The 20,705-nt window shown below is 32.0% G+C and overlaps 2 protein-coding genes across 3 annotated transcripts; both read left to right on the top strand.

Moving 5' to 3' along the window:
* The first annotated feature begins 2,013 nt into the window (after positions 1-2,013).
* On the top strand, positions 2,014-6,448 carry LOC122583473 (probable prefoldin subunit 4). The gene is made up of 4 exons (XM_043755875.1): positions 2,014-2,137; positions 3,203-3,278; positions 3,436-3,549; positions 5,987-6,448. The coding sequence occupies exons 2-4, from the start codon at positions 3,270-3,272 to the stop codon at positions 6,245-6,247; spliced, it is 384 nt and encodes a 127-aa protein (XP_043611810.1). The 5' UTR covers positions 2,014-2,137; positions 3,203-3,269; the 3' UTR covers positions 6,248-6,448.
* A 10,045-nt stretch (positions 6,449-16,493) lies between these two features.
* LOC122609245 (guanine nucleotide-binding protein subunit gamma 1-like) lies at positions 16,494-20,120 on the top strand. Of its 2 annotated transcripts, XM_043782306.1 has the most exons (4): positions 16,502-17,379; positions 19,082-19,134; positions 19,213-19,257; positions 19,694-20,120. In XM_043782306.1, the coding sequence occupies exons 1-4, from the start codon at positions 17,269-17,271 to the stop codon at positions 19,776-19,778; spliced, it is 294 nt and encodes a 97-aa protein (XP_043638241.1). In that variant the 5' UTR covers positions 16,502-17,268; the 3' UTR covers positions 19,779-20,120. The 2 variants fall into 2 exon arrangements, with proteins under 2 accessions (XP_043638249.1, XP_043638241.1); XM_043782314.1 differs by lacking the exon at positions 19,213-19,257 and having other exon boundaries at positions 16,494-17,379.
* The last annotated feature ends 585 nt before the right edge of the window (positions 20,121-20,705 follow it).

Genomic DNA, 20,705 nt, shown 5'->3' on the forward strand with positions numbered 1-20,705 from the left:
TGGGTGCATGTACGGTTATGTCTGGGTATATCTTGTTTAGACTCGTATTTCACAATATTGAGACGGATTGAAAATGTGTGTTGTTGATTATACAACTGAATCAATGCAAATTGCGTAGTTCAATCATCATAAAAAATTTACACTATGCATTTGGTATCAAGGCGACTCATGAAAAATGTTTTTGATACACATTTTTTTTCAGCTATGTATTATATTTTTTGTTAAGGGTTGTGTTGGTTTATATTGTATGTATTGAAACACAAAGAATCTTTTAGTTACTATAATTACAAAATAAAAGGTTAAGATTAGAGGTTAATAATTCGATGATTTATGCTACATCCGGGTTTAATTGTGAGACAAAATTCGATTCATATTAATCTTAATCATTTTGGGATTTTTTCTGGATAATATTTAATAAAGACGAACATAGTACTCGTGCGTTGCGACGGAATTTTATAACTACTTTTGTGGATGAACACATTGGTTACATAATCTTTCAAAAAAAAATATAGATTATGAGATTCTGTCGATTGTTTTAAAGTTATATAGAATTATCAATGTTAATTAAATTAGAATCAAAGATCGGTTGATTTTTGTGGGTTTAATTATTTTGTAAGGGTAAATAGTTAGGAATAGGATGTGTAAAATATAAAGTAAATATGGAGGGTAGTATAAGAATGAAAAAGATGCTTAAACTTAATTTCAATACCATTTATAAGGGTTTATAGATGTATAGAGTTTGGTTAAGATTATTGATTATCCTGGTTTACCACAATGTTCTCACCTTTGAATGATCAAAAACATACGTTTCAAAATGACCTATTAAGTAAGCAATATCAAAAATGAAACTAATTTTTGATAAAGGATTAACCTATATGTTCCTAGTAACATACGAGTTGAAATAAAATGTGTATGTTTAAAATAACCGAAAATGTAAAATTGTTTTAAAATTTTATGTTGATAACATTTAAGTTAGATGGTTTTTCTTTTTTTTTGGGGGGGAACAACAGATTTAAGTTAGATGCTACTAGAAGCATATGCTATATTAACATAAAAATCTGGCCTTTGCATGTATCCTAGACAATGAGACGTTGACCATGAACCTTTACAAGTATTTGGATAGAAAAACCCTAAAACTCGTCATCCCTGAGGATCGAACTCAAGATCATAAATAAAAATGAGAAAACCTCTTAACAGTTAGGCTGACCTTGAGTGACTATCTGAACCATCTATTTGTATTAGGAGATATATAGTTAGAGTTATAAATTATGCATATCATGAACCTGAAAAGCAAATATTGGCTTGATCTTACACCATAATTCAATCTTTTTCCAAATCTCCATAGCAATTGGACAGACCATAAGTAGATGCTCGATAGTCTCATCCTGCTCGTTATACCAATCACACACCTTAGAAGAGATGGATATCCCCCTCTTGTGTAGATGTGTAGCTGATCGAACATGGGAATAAAAGATAAAAAAAGATGATAAATGTCATTATTTTGATTGCAATATGGAGTATATGGCAAGCTAGAAATAATGTGGTGCACATCAACATTCACATATCTGCCTCGACAATCCTTGAAAAGATACAATTTATCTTTTATTCCCATGTTCGATCAGCTACACATCTACACAAGAGGGGGATATCCATCTCTTCTAAGGTGTGTGATTGGTATAACGAGCAGGATATGGCAAGCTAGAAATAATGTGGTGCACATCAACATTCACATATCTGCCTCGACAATCCTTGAAAAGATACAATGTTTGGGATTTTTGTGAATTAGAACAAGAGCAATTAAGATAAAACTTGATTGGACTAATTGATGTAATGGACCAAAGTTGTCTTAATCTGTATCTATATTTTGTATGACTATGTTGTATGTGTATTTTTGACTAGCTTGTTAGTTGTGTTTGAGTAATAAAATCCACCTTTGTTATTAAAAAAAATAATTAAAAATTTTTTTAAGGAGTCTCATTGACTTTTAGGTCACACTTTAAATAAGAAGAAAAAATAAAATAAAATACATGAGAGAATAGACCACTTGACAACAACTCTCTCACTCAGTGAAACCCTTGATCACACCACTCATATCTGCTCCGGCGACGGCGATCTTTCTTTTTCCGGTGACAACACTGTAAGTCCTTCCTTTGAGAAATTAACTAGTAGCTTATGTTATTTTTCTTTTCAATTGTAAAGAAAAATAAAGTTTTTTTAATAGTGAATAAAGCTTATGTTATAAAGTGTTGTGTTGCCCATAGTGTAGGGTTCCTACTAGTTAGGCAAGCTGAATAATAACCGATTTCTGCGCCATTCGATATCTATTATGAAACATAAGTATTTATATACTTTAGAACCTTAGATTACTATGTATTATTGTGATTTATCACATATTTTTGTTTGCATTTCCAGAAACTCTAGCTAGGTATGCCATTAAGCGTTCGGTTGCCTATCTCCGCGGGTGTGTGTGTGTATATATATATATATATTTATAGTATAAAGCCTTAAAGGTTTAATCTTTTAATTTTATTTCTTGAAGTTGTTATATGGAATAGGAAATTATAGGTTCAGTCTTCTGTGAATTAAAAAGGACTTTCGGTGTTACGCTTTTAGAGATAAAAGATAACGAGTGTAATTTCAAAGCTTAACAGATTAAGTCTGTGATTATTATATCCGGTTAATCATATGGATTGTGATAAATAATAATGGGACACAAAAATGCCGGAAAGTCATTTTGAACATCAGAGGTGAAGGTCTAGGTATTCGGTTTTTGTGATTTTAAAAACTAGAAAGTTCAGTTTGAAGCAGCATAGGTTGTTTAAAGGCATATAAGTATATATTTCGTTCTCGAGCTCATGTTGTATTGTTGTATAGTAACATAAGGTTTAATTTGATAAATGAGAATGTAAAGTACACGGCTTCCAGTGTCATGATAAAGGTACCGAAAAATTGATTGTGATTCAAAGAGTGAATTGCAAAATGATAAGATCTGATTTTAGATCGATCCATGGATTAGGTTCATCTACTTCCCCTTTGAATTTGTTTTGATGATTTAGTTACTCTGTAGTCTTTAAGTATATTAGTTTATTATATGTATTTTGTATAACCGAAGTGAGTTAAGAAAGGCGAGATTAGTTTCATGAAGATGTTGAATGTTGGAGGAAGTCTCTAACATCTATACTACTATCGTTGACTTGTGCAGTATAGTCCACACAGGAACCTTGTGCTTTTTCTTCTGTCTCATCGAGAGTCGCCTTCCAATATCAATCATGCAGCAGGTGAAAATTAAACTATACTAACTACTTTATGTTGATCCTTTTCTGTGTTTTGTTTTTTGGTACAATGTATTCTATCTGTCCTGCACATTCTTTTGGTTGCTCTGGAGGTTTTATTTTTATTGCTCATCTTTCTATTCTGCTGACATGAAAATCAAAGTCTGGTGGTGCTTCTGAAACCGAAGTGACATGGGATGACCAGCAGAACATTAACAAATTTGGGAGATTGAACAACCGATTGCACGAACTTGAAGATGAAATAAAGATTGCTAAGGTACCTTTGCATGACCATGTAGTTTTTTTAAATTAAACCTATATCTGTCATGAAGGCTCAACATCTTAAAATGCTTTATCATGAACCATATTTGTAAGAAAGATTGTGGACAAGATAGGGAAACGAAGTTACGGGTATACTGCCTACTTTCTAGGAGACAAAAGACAAAATACACCAACTATGATGGGCCTTTGATGTCAACGAGTCAGTGGAAAGCAGGAAAGTTCTATTTACAGTTCAAATACCGTTGTAACACTTGGCAAACCTTATGTGTACAGTATACGCTACTAGATAAAGAAATTCCGTATGTACCATGGAATAGCAGTTGGCTAAGTCACACAAAGTAATCTTATTTTCTTATCCAACATTTAACAAAAGATTTTTGGTGCAAAATTTCCCCACCAATTTGAGTTTTTCAACCTCATTGCTTATGTGCCATTTAGCTATTTTCATTTGGTCTTTTCAGCACATTTTGCCTTTTATTTGACATCTTGTGATTATAATTGACGTGAGTGGGACAATCTGAAGCTATAATCCTTAAATATTTCTGAAGTTTCACTGTCAAGCTCAAATTGTACTATATTTTCTATACAAGTCATGTGAATTTTTTTTGTATGTTCAGTGTGTTATTGAATGGAACTTCTTTACGAGTTTTGTTCATGGTCTTGCTTGTTGTTGATTATGTCATTTCTATTTCTTCTTTTTATACTTTTGAGGCAGATTATTACATATGGGGCAGCCTTGATAGATCAGGCTTCTAGGGTTTCCAAGTTGTAAGGTAGTTGGGTACTTGGGTTTGTATGTTGCTAGTCAAAATTCACCAAGAATAAAGTCTGTTGGTTTACTACGTTTTAAAGCAAGAGTAGGAGTGAACTCTAAGGTCGTGTATGCTAAAAGTATGAGTGGGTTAGAACATTGTTGTCAAAGGGGGACCCGTAGTGCGCCTAGGCGCAAGGCGAGGGCAAGGTCCACCTATAACGCCTGAAACCATAGGCCCAGGCCCACATACATATTAGGCGGCATCTAACATGTATCAATATAAATGATACTCACATATATTTATAGGGTGGGGTATATGAGAGGAGTGTCTTTATTCCAATTATCAAAATCACTCGGTAAATATCATCAATATCATCCTTCATCAAACTATTATTCGTTCAATTTCCTGGTTAATTTCTTCTACTTTTCTTAAACTCAGTTTTCTTATATCACCAAGACTCTTCTTAAACTTAGTGTTCTATCTTTGCTAAACTCTATTTTCTTAAAGTGAACTTTTCTTAAACCCTAGGTTTGGTCAATGGTTTTGAACGATTTGGTTTAAAGAATTTGTGTTGAACTTTTTGGTTGAATGCATTATGGGTTACTAGTCATATGCCCGCGTGATGCGGTGGGTGGGGTGCTTGTGGCGACGGATGGTGGCGGCGGCGGTAGTGGCGTGGTTATTAATATATAAGTAATTGATATAAAAGAAGGTTTAGTTATTTATAAGGTTTATGGGATGTATGTTGTACATAACTTTATTAAGGGTATTATAAGTGTATTAGCTATTAGGTAAAGATATTTAAATTAGTAAATAAATGAGATGGGTAGTTTGGGTAGATCAAGTTTTTTTTGAGAAAATAGGAGAGTCAAATGCTTTATAAGGTAGTTAATATTTAAATGGTATTTAGTAATTTGAATGGCATTTGGTTTGTTTTTTCACTTGAGTCTCTTTTTTTTCCCGGGCCCGCGCTTTTTTTGTGCCTTTCATCTTCGCCCCATTTTGGGTCTTTGCGCTTTGAGTTCACCTTCGCTTTTGACAACTATGGGTTAGAAATGAGTACTGTTGATGATAGTTTGATTCAAACTGGCTAACCAAACACTTGGAACTGTTGGAACATGAAAATAAATTGAAAGAGAAAGACTAAAGCAAATCGAATCATTCCTCTGCTAGGTTTGGCGACTCATGTGCTCATGGCATACTTTTACTTGCTTACTAAGCCTCCCAACATACAACGATACACATGCATATAATGTGAAAGAAATTAAGTTTTAGTACAGATGCCAAAATGGATCAGTGATGAGACTTCCGTTGTGTTGACCCAGAACACTGTTTCTCCAAAACCTCACTTGTTTGTAAAAGAAAGGTTGAAAAAATTTTACAAAAGTATTTCAATAATTTTCTTATCTTTGAACAAAATGATAAACGACTTGAGAACTCGTATGACACTTTTCCTGATTAGTTATTTTAATTTTAATTCTGCTCATTTGAGTTGTTAAGATACAACATGGAAAGATACAACAGAACTCGAATCTGGCTGTTCATAAGTAAGTGGGCCGAAATTGCCACCTCTAAATTTGTGACATTAAATGGACATTGGATATCATAAAACATAAATTGGAAATTGAAGTGCATTGAACTTTCTTGTTAATTTTCGTATGACTGTCTCATGCGCAGGAAGCAAATGAGAACTTTGAGGACGCAAGCAATGAATTGATTCTAACAGATGAAGAAGTAGTGAGGTTCCAGATAGGGGAGGTTTTTGCTCATGTACCCAAGGATGAAGTCGAGACAAGGATAGAAAAAATGCAAGAAACGACGGCCAAACATTTAGAGAAACTCAATGATGAGAAGGAATCGATAGTTGCCCAGATGGCCGAATTGAAGAAGATTCTGTATGCCAAGTTCAAGGATTCCATCAACCTTGAGGAGGACTGATTGGTAATTTTTCTATCTTTTGCAATTGTACCTTGTGTTATGCATGTTGTACCCTGCATATCGAGTACCAACGATCTTTTTTCTTGGCCGATGGAAAGCATTTGGATGCTAGAATTTTGTTTGTTAGTCATTACATTACTTGCTACTGGTCTCTTTACTAGAATATCTTATTTTGATCTTGGAAACTGGCTAGATGATTTATACTCATGGAGCAGTCGTGATCTGATTTATTAGAGTTGGAAAAATGACTGGGTTCGATAATGGGACTATTCATGCAGGGTGAAAATGAATAATTTTCAATTGGGTGCAAAAAATGTTGATGAGCTAGGTTAACATGTCAAATCTTATTTGACCATTTCGTGGAATATTAAGAATAGCTATATTTGTGTATGATTAAGAAACTATACCATCTATATAGCTCTTTAATCTAAATATTGAAATATTACCTGCTGTTTATATATCAATCTGCATCGACTTATGCTGGATGTAGAATTTGATGCAATTAATAATATGATGCAATTGATATTATGTTTTTCGGATAGTATGTGATATTAGAGGAACAATATATTATATATCAAATTTGTTTTGTCTCCTGGAAGCTGTATCTATGTCCTCGGTAGATGTATGAGCTTATACTTCCACCTTTTACGGGATTTCGTTTTGGTCAAATTTGTTTTGTCCTCCTGGAAGCTGTATCTATGTCCTCGGTAGATGTATGACTGTCTACATCACTTATACTTCCACCTTTTATGGGATTTCATTTTGGTCAAATTTGTTTTGTCCTCCTGGAAGCTATGTCCTCGGTAGATGTATGACTATCTACATCGCTTATACTTCCACCTTTTACGGGATTTCGTTTTGTCTTCCTAGAAGCAGTTTCTCTGCCCTCAGATAGAAGTATCTGAGAGATATAACTGTCTACATTCCCCATACTTCGCCTTTGATGTGATTGGGCATCATTGTTAGTATTTTGTTTAGCACCATTGTATGCAGTTTCTGTTTTGGGTTCAACAAATAATGGAGTGTGATTCTTTGTTCCATTCCACTCAGATGATGCCTTTTAAGGTTTTTTTGATTTTTAAGGGATGATGCCTTTTAAGGTTTTTTTGATTTTTATTAATGAGTAAAAAATGCCATATTATTTCAAAGATGCTTTTATCTGAAGGCTTATACAAGATACCTGCCCTTTTTAAGACCCTCATTTCTTGTAGAGGGACTGCTTTTGTACAAATATGAAGTTGATTCGGACAAATGACAGAGAGAAAAGAAAAGTGCTTTAAATTTCTATATATACATCAGATACAACATGCAATAATACAGTATTGTTGTTAAACAAAAGCATTGGAACAAACCAGTGCTACATAAAAACTTTATTAAAATTATGGATTATAAGGTGGTATATCGATGCATCAATCATCAAGCATAAGGCAATGGAATTTCCGGTGGTACTGGATGTTGTGGATTTGGTGGGTCTGGAGGCGTCCATTCTGGTATTCTCGGCGGTGGTACCACCTCCGGTCCACCGGGGGTATTTGGTGGTACCGGCATATCTGGCCCCGGTGGTTGGATTTCCGGGTCTGGCTTTGGTGGACCTGGAAACTCTGGGACTGGATTTGGTGCTAAAGGGGGAGGATCAGAAGGTTTTTCAGGTGGAATTGGATCAAAGTCTGGGACGTTAGGTGTTCTCGGCACCTGCGGCATGCTAAACTCGTGTTGGGTTGGGGTTTTGAAATAGATATTGGGTGGATTATTTGCTAGCTTTATGGCAGCAAGAGGTGGTACAAAGGTGGTGGTTATTTTGGGGATTATGTTGAGTGAATAAATTGCAGGAAATGGGTTGCATTTTCTGATGAGATTATACGTTGAAATTAGAGGCATTTTTCTTTTTTTGTTAGTTTTTGATCGTGGTGAAAATATTTAGAGTGAAGATAAAATAGACTTTGTAGTGAAGTGATATGGATAGACATGTAGTAGACTAACCAGTTTTGATTAATGGACACATGGAAAGCATGCAAGAGAATTGTGTTAACATTTCGATATACGCGTAGCTTCTATGTAAAGAAAGGATGCACAGATCATTCTCACTCTGACCTTTGTCAAATACTCAAATGTTAAGAAAGTAAAAAAAGTTTATCCAATTCCGTAGATTTGGAGAGTTTAGAACCCTTTAATTGAAAGTAAAGAGGCCGTTTTCATAGGACTTCCGGTCAATGTTACATGACTTAAGAGTTGACTTATATTTCCAAAAATAAAAATGTTTTCAACTAATTCAACCATACGTATCTTTCAAGGACGAGTTAAATAGTCTCGACTATTTTAATTTGTAAGAACCTACTAATGCATCCTTTGATATACCAAAAGTACCAAACACTTTGACAAGATCATGCGGCGGCAAATGGACAATTCAATAAGTTCTACATTTATACTTAGAGGCTGATATCGTTCGTCCCCTCTCAGGGACGAGTCAACACCGTGGGGTTGAACTCGTCCCTAGTTCGTCCAAAGGAGCATTCGTGCGTGGCCGTACAAGTATGTGAATGCTTTTCTTTTTTCTTTTTATTTTTCCCTCCAACAGCTATTTGATAAAAAAAAAAAAGAAAAAAAAGAAATCAAAAGTTTCTACTTTTGACACTTTTGGTCCCTTAACGCACAGTTAGTGAATTAAAAAATGAAGTTTCAAAATGTGACACTTTTGGTCCCTAACGGCTCTTTTTTGTTCCATATCTATTTATACACCATCATTAAACTCACATATTACTCACAAAACATTTCCAAATCAACCATGTCAAACTTCAACAACCAACGAGCCGACGACTTCTTTAACGCGGCTTTAAACTACGCACCCACAAACTCAAGTTCGGCGCTACAAATATCGAACAACTCAACGCGAATACCTCAAGATCCATCGTTTTCATCACTCGTGCCTCCAATCCAACCGTTGATGCCATATAAAAATGACCCCGATATTCATCAATTCATGCAAAGTTATTTCAATCATTTCTCGCAACAACAACAACAACCGAATTATTACCATGGCGAGAAAGAAAAAGCATCTCCCTCGCAAAAAAGAAATTGATGGCCGAGTATGCCCCGCTCCTTCACGGTCCCGACAAATAGTTTGTTTTAGTTTTTTAATAACAATGTTGTATTTCTATTTATTTTTGAAGTACTTAGGAATGTGGGGTTTTTTTTTTGTACTTAGGAATTTTTCTTTTTTTCTTTTGTTGTATTTTTTTTTATGTTGTAATGTATTTTAATTTTATTTTTAATGAATGTGTATTTTATTTAGTTTTTGTTAAATTTTTAGGGAATTGAAACTGTAAAGTTGAATAAAGTGTAGAATTAAATAAAAGGTGGTCCAAAACTAGTTATTGGTATAAGGTTGGATTTAGGAGGATTAGTCATTGGATGATTTTTTTGCTGATGTGGCGCTGGTTAGGACTAATCCTCTTGGAAACGAGTCCTAACACAACCTCTTATAGGCTCGAAGGGAATCACTTGTCCCCTGCCCTGGTTCACATATTCAATGACGACATGACACTTTCAAATGATTCAAATACACCAGTTAGGATCCTACAACAAAGACAGGGTTCTAGGAGTATTTAAATTCAGCAAACGTCTAAGGCAAAACTTGATTTGAATATATTGGGGATCATGTTTAAGTCAATATTATAAGGGGGCGTTTGGTTCAAGGAATTTGTTGGAATTCTTAGAAATTGGAATGTTGAATTTCATTCTTGAACATGTTTGGTTAGTAAAATGATGGAATTGGAATTGCTTGAATTCCTTCAAATTCTCTAAATTAAAGAATTCAACATTCCTTTGGTTTAGTGATAGAAAGTTTAAATTTTTAATGGAATCTATCTATTTGATCAAAAAGTCCTCTTATCCTTTTCCTTTCTCAGGTTGCCTCCATCTTCCTGCACTTTTTCTTCTACACTTCCACACATCCACACTAAACACCTCTGATATTTTCCTAATCGTCGCCTACTGCTATGTTCCTACCATCTCAGTACTTCCCTATTTCAGCCCCTTTCAACATAGATCTATGTGTATAGGATAATATTATTATTAGTATATTAATACTCTTATATTACTATTAACTATATTATTGTCCCGCGTAATATGTGAGAAAAACATAATTTATTAATGACATGTTAGTGTTTCATAATATTGTAAAGTTGTCAAATATAAATAAAAGATGTTTAAAATGGATTAATTAATATCATGATTGAAAAAATATATATAACTAAAGTTTAATTAAAGATTATCGCATTTACAATTAAAGTTAAAATATGTCTTAAAAAAGAGGAAAAATATTGAATTTCATGGTTTTAGGTTTCTCTAAACAATTAATAAAACTTAAAATTAATGATATTTAAAATTTCTCTCTTGAAGTTTTTAGCCACAAAAAAATCTATTTTTTGTGTTTATAGTTAATTTTTTTAGAATTATTAAAAGTTTTTACATCAATATATTAAGATTTCTGGATTATGTAAATATAGTTAAACTTTATAGAATTTTTGTATTTTGAAATTTGAATGGTACAAACAATTGTGTGGTAATTTTATTTTTACATCTCAAATTATTATTAAAAAAAATATTTTAAATTATATTAATAAACTTTTAGATGCATAAATATCAATAATTAAACCTTGAATTTTTCTTAGACTATATGATTTTAATATCTATCAAGATGCTATCTAAAAAGTGTTTGAGATTCTAAAAAATATTATTCGAATATTGTGTTTGCATAATATAAATAATAAAAAAAAGTGTTTGACAAAAAAAAGAAAAAAGATTATCTATTTTGCATATAGAGAAAACACAATTAATAATATTAATATAAAAGTTACATTTGGTAAACAAAAAAATGTTTAGGATCGCATTTTGAACACGTTATTTGATTATTGTGTTTGCATAACTTAAAATAATGAAAAAAAAATGTTTAGTAAAAAAGTTGATTATCTAGTTTTCATATAGACAAAACGTAGTTTTAGAAAAACAGGTTAGGGCATGCTTTTTCAAAACGCAATTTAAATTCACAAAATCTATTTACAAACATAACCCTAAACACCAACTAAATAACAAATAATTATGTTATAATAAAAACTTATATTTATACTGCATGTTATGCGGGAAAAAGTTATTTAGAGTTTAAAAATAAAGTTTTGTTATCATTCATATTTATTGAGATGATCCTATAAAATAGAATAGCAAGATTGTTATCAAATTAGAATGTATTCGAACGACATAAGACAATTGTGTATAATTTAAATAAATAAGGTTATAGTTTGTATAAATATATTGGGTAGAAAGGACTAATGTTTTGTTTACTTGATAATAAATTTGGTAATAAGTACATTATTTTAAACTAAAGGTTGCAACTAAGAGTTTAAACTTGTCTAACGATCCTTACTTCTGCATAAATAAATTTAGGACTATGTTCATATCTATATCTATATTATCTTATAAAGGAGGCTTTTTTTTTTCTTTTTTTAAGAATAAGATGATTTAAAATAGCTAAATTACCTTTCTTCTTTATTTACTAATTTAAACATCTCTGCCTAATATACCCTTAAATTTAGACTACTCATTTTTCTCTCTTTCCTCAAATCTTAACCACTCATTTTTTTTCTCTCTCCCCCATAAATCAGTTTATTCCTTTAATTAATTAAAAATCTTTTATTTCAAAAACCGTATATCGATAAATTATAAAAAATGTATGAGTGTTCTTAAAATTTCATGCTCTTTCATAGAGAGGTCACTCGATATAGTTTCGACAAATTTTTAAATCCAAGGGCGGAGCCCTTACGGCTAAGACATTTGACTATCACACCCTATGATTTATCATCTCCTATCACCTATCACCCTCACCATCTTACTGCCGCAACGCGCGGGTACTTTCTCTCGTAAAAGATAACGTTAGTTGTCAATTGTGAAAAATTATTATAATCATTTATTTGTTTACGATAAATCTTTATATTTGTAATAAAAATTTAATGTAAATTAGAGAACCGACATTTAGAAATACATGCATCATTAAAAATATATTAACTTATTTATTAGTTTAATTTTATATATACTCAATTATAAATATAAATAATAATAATAATTAGTTGCATATATTGGAAACTAAATTATAATGACAAAAATTAGTATTATTGCCCATTTGAAAGTTAACTTAGAGGGTGTTTGGCATTGGGTTATAAAGTGATTATTTGATTATTACGTTTGTAAAACGCAAATAATCCAAAAAAAGTGTTTGTATGAAAAAGTGATTATCGGCAATGAAAACGCAGTTTTGGAGAAACATTTACCTGCACGCTTTTTTAAAATGTAGTTTTGAAAACGCATAATCTAATATTATTATTATTTAACATTTAACTCGTATGCTATTGCTATAATTATCTCTTTTAATTTAGTTTGGTTTCCATTATATGTTTGTTATGACTTATTCTTCAACAACAAAAAATAAGACCACATTAATTCATCTTGAAAATCTTAAGCCAACACATGTTAACCATCATCTACGAGTCCGTGTTATGCATGTATGGACTGTTTCAAAATGGAACAACCCGAAGAAAATCAAAACGTTCGAGATGGTGTTTGTTGATGAATTGGTATGTATTTTTCAAATTATATACTTTGTTGCAAATTTTTTATTTAACTAAATTTGAAAAAAAAAATTATATTAGATAAATTTGAAAAAAAAAGGTAAACTAAAAACAATATTTATATGGAGTTAATTTTCATATGTTTCTTCTTTAACTTTCGTATTGATTAGGTTGTGATATTAGTCATATTAATAGTTGCTCGAATTATATTAGCTTTGATTAATATATTTCGAGACTACGTGTCCATTGCATGAGCCTGAGCACAAGTTATATTTATATGTAGGTATCGAAGTTTTTGTGTTGTATTTGATTTGGAAACATAAGTATATGGACGGATCGACATTAGATGTTTATATTAATTATTAAAAGTATGTATGTGATGTTTTTTAGAAGAAAAAATATTAAAAATTTTTTTTTGGTAAAAACTAAGAAGAACGTATAGGGGTTAAATATATATCTTATTATATGATTAAGAATGGGAGATTTGGTCTAATCATATAAAGTATAAGTATTAATATTGTCATTTAATAAATATGAAATAATTAAATTTGATCTAATGGTTCTAAATTAAAGATGGAATTCATCCAAGGGTTCTTATTTGTTTATAAATGAATTTTAGACCTTGTTATATATATTGGTAGATTAATGGGGGTGACTAATATGCTGTTAACAGCAGGAGTTATCTGTTGTCTCTCCTCACATACAGGGGGCTGAGTTTTTTATTCTAACATGTGTGAAAGACAGGTGGCTGAGTTTTTTTATACTTTTAACAACATTTAAGATTTTTCCTTAATTAATAGTGGGTAAAAAAAAGTTATGGTACAATATAGTATGACTATATCGTGGTTTGCTGTGAAAGGATGTATGTCGGTGTAATGAATATACATTGTTATTATTACATTGTTACTACTATTGTTTTTAAGGTTAGTTTTGTCATTTTATATAATTTATATTAAAATTGTTTTATCTGAATTCCGTTGAATTCTGTCAACCAAACATAATACAAAATTTAAAACTTTTAGATTCCAATTCCTTCAAATTCCAATTCCTTTAATAAATTCCAAGAATTTAGCATCATGAAATCAATCTTACGATTTTATCCAAAAAGTTGTTTTGATTTTATATACCGTGTTAGATATTGATGAAATTTATGCAACTTCAAATATAGGTTTTTAATGGTGGATTCTAAACTGGCTAATATTTGGTACATACATTATCTTCAAATTAAATTCGACATCACTTTTGTGCATTCTAATTATTCCAACTCGATACATACATTGATATATTAACCAAGCCACGGTTATATTTTATACAAATAATAGAGAATGTTTCATTTGTTTGTTTTTTTTAAACGTCATAATATCATATTGGTGCTCCTAAATTACACGAATATTTGTGATGGAACCCTTAAGTTCTGAAACCCACAAGTCCAATAATCTACTTCCACAAATATGAAAGACCTTATTTCATAAGTCACCAATTTATTGACCTCATTTGTCCATGTTTTGAAAAAATAATAAAAGTTAGAAACTAAGGTAATATCGTATAATATTCATGATTTTCGGCTATTTAGTTTAGTTAAGCTAAATGCCCATACCACTTTTTTTTTTTTTTAAAGGTAGTGATAAACATATAACAACAATTAGCCATCCACGATAAATATGTATTTTTTAATGAACATTGTAACAATTAAATAATATAGGCATTGTTTAGGATGAATAAAAATTATTATAAATTCATCATTTCCTTTTCTAAAGTATTTTTATACTTTTAGTGATAAATTAAATAATACAGTGAGCTAAGTAACTATAAAAAAGTAGATTATATAAAATGATCACTTTTAAAAGTATGTATTATTTGTTAGATTTAAATAGTACAATGAACTATATGATTAGAAAAAAAAAATTAATACAAAACAACTATTTTATAAAAGTAGATTATCTTTTGGTGACTTGCCCTATATACAAATGTTGATTTCTAATTAGTTATCACTATCTATTAATATTAAAGCTTTAGAGCAAGATTTGAATCAAATAGTTAATACCTTAGCTTTTGAGGACAATATTTTAAAGTTCATTCTTTATTAGAGTCATAATTCGTTAAAAAGTAATACTAAATATTATTTTATAAATCTAAACTTACGAGTGGACAGTTACTATAAAAAAATTGTTTAAAAGAAAAATTTTGTTAATGATAACTCTAAAGATTATTAATATAAACGGTTTGGATGCATTAAAATTAATATTTATCTTTACTATCTAATAAAATGAATGACACTTTTTTAAAAAAAAAAAAAATTTAGCCTTTGGAAAACCAAAAATACATCTATTTTTTATTCACTAATGAAATATTTTACAATATCATCAACCCTTAAAATAACTATACTAGCACCCTTAATATCAATTACTTTTATATTTATTACTATCGCTCCCCCACTGCCGCCCCCACTACCGTCACCGCTACTACCTCCATCACCTGTCACCAACACTTCCGCAACTCATTAACGCCACCACTATCCTCACTGACGCCGCAATGTACGGGCGTAAGTCTATTTTGTGATAATTCAAAGGATGATACTTAGATTTGTAAAGTATCCTTCGAGTTGGTTCTAACTCATGTTAAGAGCCCTTGTAATGGTTGGTGGTATGGACAAGGTTGAAACTTCCACCTTGACAACATGAGGTGGAGCCATTACATATTCAATATCCTCATCGTGTGGAATTTCCAAGGTCTTTCTTTCCACGTTGACAATCAAGTCATGTCCTTCTTGTTTTTCTTTATTAGTAAATAAAAAATGTTATATTTTAATATAAAAATATGATGCTGTATGTTTATTGTTACAGATGTGGTGTGGTGTATTGTGTAGTGCTGATGTGTCACACCACCTGGTGTGGTGGTGTGAACCACTACAAACACTCTATGATTTAGGCATAAGCATATGGACCGAAAACCCGAAGCCCGATCAAGACCAACCGAGACCGGCCCAAACCGGCCCGACCGAGCCACAAACGGTCCGGTCTTCGGTCTAGGATTTCATGAAACTTCGGTCTTCGATCCGGTTCGGTCTAAAACCCGGAAAAAGCCGGTCCATGACCGAAACCCGACCATACTCCATAATATGGTGTTTTTACATATATTATTCATTTACATAGATATAAAAAATATATCTATAGAAATACAGAAAGTAGATAGAAGAATAAAGAAAAGGGTTTGTAAAGAAAGTTATAATACTCATTATTGGTAAGGCTTCTTTTAACATTAAATTGAAGAAGAGAACTTGAAGATAAACAACTGCCACTGAAGGTGTTGTGTTGTTGCTGCAACTTGATCTTGAACTTTTATTGTTTTCAATCACGTTATGTAAATACGGAAAGCATAAAACTGATTTGTATAGCAATATGAGAGATAACTCAAAAACTTTTGGTTTTGTTTGTATTTCACGGAGTAAAAAAATAAGGGACATGATATGTGGACAAAAAGTATCCACAAAATGTAATGTTAAGATAAAGGTAGAAACGTGGAAATAAGAGAATGCTTAGATATATATATATGATCTGATGGGTTCAAATAGGTTTGGAAAATTGTGAGGACTATAAAAGGTTTTATAAATATTAAAACCACCCACCCCATGATCTACTAGACCACCAATACCCCCACGTCCCTACTACACACATAAATCCAATTTTGCAGTATCATCATCATTTTCATTATTTATTCTTCATCTTCTAAACTTCTACAACAGGTAGATACCCATCTATCTACTTTTCTATATCTATGTTTTATCTATATATAATATACAACACAACTTACAACAAAAGTTAATTACAAAAAAAAGAAAACGTAAAACTTCCATCACGCCCAGATCTTCACTATGTGCTACTGATCGGATTTAAAGGCCCAACAAGATTTTCAAGGGTAACCTTCAATTTCGGTCCTATTATTCAAAGACCGAACCCGACCCGGTATAACCCGAGACCGAACCGGAACGCCCGAGAGCCGGTCTTCGGTTTAGCTTTCCTTGCCATTTCGGTCCTCGGTCCTAGCCGGTCCAGTCCGGTCCGGGTTTTTGACCGTGCTCATGCCTAGTATGATTCATTCAAAGGTCCCCAGCTTGACTATGTGTATTTTTTTGTCTTATTATTCATTATGGAAAGATTTGAGAAAGGCAAAAGAAAATAATAATCCCAAAATAGCAACGCGTTTTTGCCCTTCTTTATTCCAACCAAAATCACCATTAAATTTTACACATCAAACCAACCCAAAAATCTTCCTTGTCTATTCTTCTATTTCATATCTTCCAAAGGGTTGATGTGTTAGGGTTTTAACTTTTACGCCAATTTCCTTTTCATATTTTCATAGAGATATATAATAATAAATTAATAATAATAATAATAAAAGAGAGAGATGCAAAAAGTAGAAGAATCAGAGCAGGTAAGATCAGTGGCAGCAGCAGCAGGGAAACATAGAATTTCTGCTGCATTGAACAGACTTCACCAAGATACTCAATCTTTACAGGTTTTTTATATATTTTTTAAAGATTTTTTAAAATATTTTATGTATATTAATGATTTTGCTATATGGGTTTTTGTGGGTTTTGTCTTTTAATTGCAATTCTATCTTAAAGATGTCATCTTGAACATAATTCAAGATCGTATATGTTGGTTTGTTCTGTGAGTGTGTATGTGTGTGCAATATGATATATATAGGCGGTATCAGAAAAAATTCCCAGAAGGGGCAAAATTAAAAAATCCGTGAAATATAAATATAAAAGGGTCAAAATGTTAAAAACTTATAAGAAATTTTTTAAAATCGATTGAAAATTTTGAAACTACATGACAAAATCTAAATTTTGAGGGGCATTTGCCCCCTTTGCCCCCCATGTGGTACCGCCGATATATATATATATATATATATATATAACCACAACGGTGGTGCCCTGGTGGTAAAAGTTTGGTCTCTAACAGTGGTGAAAATATTCCGAGGTTTCAAGTTCAAATGATACGACTCCGGGCTACTTGCAATGCAAGTGGTCGCCGTGGCTCGCACAGAGGGTCGTATACCTAGGTTAACCAGATATATTTATGTATATTGTATGGAATGATGATTGCTTTCAGGTTTTTTGCTAATTGTCAACAAGTTTAGATTTTGTGGAATTGTTTTCCTTGGTCATGTTGATTTATCAAACATTGATTTTTTAAAAATTACATTACTACAACAAATAACAAACTACTTTCACCTGATTTTCTGAACACGGGCTAGTCGAAGTTGCCTGTAATTCTGTGAAACTTTTTGAAAATGGGTTGGTTTTCGTAATTGTTTTGGAAATGGAAGTGTGTGGCATTATTTGCTGCGATTTTCACTGAAAGAAGAAGTATATTATTCATTTCTTCACAAGCTGATAAGCTTTTGAATTTAAAGTGTCTAAACTTCAAAGTGGTATGGTTTTTTCTTTAGATCTATTTATAGACCTTTTTCTATGGAATATATGGTTCTGTTAAATTATATGTGTAGTTCGCAACAAAGAAATGTGATTGCTCAAGCCGTCAATAGCTCGTTTCAGTTTCATTAGTATAGTATAATCGTTAGTATATATAGGGATATATGAGAAGTTATCTCAATGGTTAACCGATGCAGTGTCGGCAACTCACCGACTAGTCCGATGACCAACATAAGAGATGGTAAACACGTAACACTATGGGTAAAGGGACACGAGGCGGTATTTAGTTATCTCAGTGTCTTTGTATTTGACTTTTGGCAATCCTTTCCAATATGCAAGAGAGAATGTTGTACACCAAGCTCATGTTGCCCATGGTTTTTTTAATAGAAAGAAAAAGGTTGTGCGTTTGTGCTTATTATATGCCTTTTCTGATGGTATATTCTTAAAAGGACAGGTTACGCAAGCTTGATTGTTGAAATTTTCCAGTTTTTAGCACGTAGGTTGGATGCATCTATAGTAGTTTAAAATTTTGTTCTGGTTAAATAAATTCCTTTATATAACAAAACATCTTTTGAGATAGCATAACTTGATGTTAAGAAAGCACAAGGAAAATAGGAAGCAATAAGAACATAGGACACGAGGCTTGGGTATATTGAATGAAATTGCACCATTTTCTGATTCATATTGTGCTTATACAGTTACAATAAAAGATGATGATTGTTCTTAGGTGTTCTGACCTCTTGATGACATGTAATGTTTTCTGCGTGTGATATTGTGCAGAAAGAGTTAGAACTACTTGAGAATATGGAAGCAGCTTCAATTGTATGCAAGGGGTAAGTAGGAATACTATGTGAACAAAATTGACCTCAGTATTCACAACTTTATAACCCCTATTTTATTATGTTCACCAGAATCCTCAGCGATGTTGAATCAAGACCTGATCCGCTACTTCCAGTGTAATATAGCCTGTTTTTTTTTTTTAACGTTAGTTCTACAAGTTCTCATTACCCTCTCCAGATCAATCCCAAAATGCATTTTGTGGTTTTTGGTGTATGACTACAAGTTCATTTAGGGATTATTCAGATATGCTTTTCACAGAGCTGGAAAACAGATTTTATGAGGGGGAAAACTTTACGAATTGCTTCAAGTCTTCAATTATTTAACTTAAACTTTTTTTTTTTTATGGGAAAGTTATACATATATGTATCACTTTACACAATATTAAAATGCTTAAAACACCTATATATATACAAAATATTATATAAGATGAGCACATCTGATAGGATGCCTCTTCGAATCTCCTTTGCTCTGTCGTTAGTTTTGTATCTGGGTTTCCGAAGATTATATTGATGTGCTGCTCTAAATTTAGTGTGTTCTTGTTTGTTTTGGCAGGACAAAGGGACCAACAAATCCATCATGGGATAGATGGTTCGAAGGACCACAAGATAAGCCAGATTGCAAATGCTGCATAATGTGAAGACATTCTTTACCAGATTGCTGCGATGGTGTCATTTTACAATCACGACCAAATATAGGAACAAATCTGTCTGACTGAGAATTAGAGGAGATTTTCTTGTGCAGAATGACAAATTCTTCTAGTTTTGATTTTATTATCTGAGGAAATCAGTTTTCTGAAAGTAATGTTGTTGGAAATTATTTAATGTTAGCATGGTGACATAGTGGATGTAGTTCCAAGTTTATCAAATAGAATTATATATTTTGGAATGTGAGATTAGGCCTCTGAATATACAAGTGCACAAATATGTATAAACTTCTGTACATATTTTAACTTCACCTATTCTTTTTCTTTTCTTCTTTACATCGCCATCTTCTTCCTCAAATTCATCTCCCATTTCTTTTCCGAAAATTAAAAAGCATTATAGGGTCAGCTAAAAACTTTCACCTCCACAATGGTCAAAGTGGTTCTAGTTCTAGTTATTTAATTACTTTAAGGGTTTTATAGTTTACTAAGTATTATACATTTATACCATCCCTAAAAAATAATAAAGCTATATCGATTCCTTTATTTATATCAGTTTATCCGTTTTCTGTACCAAAGTAGATGTCTACTTAAAGCGTATAGAAAAGTGTTTTCCTCTTCGTTTTAATATAAGAATGTGTTTTTCTGTCGGATTTAGAGTGTCTTGAACAGTAAATTGTCTCATTTTAGACACATCTTCGATCACTAGACTACACTTCTCATTACCATTCATCATCCATTTTAAGCGTTTAGTAAACCAAAGTGTTCTTAAAACATACATCGAACACCTTGGTCAATTGTCATTTTAACTCTCAGATCTTCAATAACTACATTCCTCCATGTTTATTCTAAACCAAATACATTTCCATCACATAAGAGCTTTGTCAAAACCAATGTTTTAAAAACCGGTATATTAGTTATATC

This window comes from Erigeron canadensis, chromosome 1 (assembly GCF_010389155.1).
Source record: "Erigeron canadensis isolate Cc75 chromosome 1, C_canadensis_v1, whole genome shotgun sequence".
Lineage (NCBI taxonomy): Eukaryota > Viridiplantae > Streptophyta > Magnoliopsida > Asterales > Asteraceae > Erigeron > Erigeron canadensis.

Coding starts and splice junctions, on each gene's coding strand:
- LOC122609245 (XM_043782306.1), top strand. CDS start 17,269: ATGCAAAAAGTAGAAGAATCAGAGCAGGTAAGATCAGTGGCAGCAGCA. Junction 17,380..19,081: donor AAGATACTCAATCTTTACAG/GTTTTTTATATA, acceptor GATATTGTGCAG/AAAGAGTTAGAACTACTTGA. Junction 19,135..19,212: donor GCTTCAATTGTATGCAAGGG/GTAAGTAGGAAT, acceptor TATGTTCACCAG/AATCCTCAGCGATGTTGAAT.
- LOC122583473 (XM_043755875.1), top strand. Junction 3,550..5,986: donor ATGAAATAAAGATTGCTAAG/GTACCTTTGCAT, acceptor TCTCATGCGCAG/GAAGCAAATGAGAACTTTGA.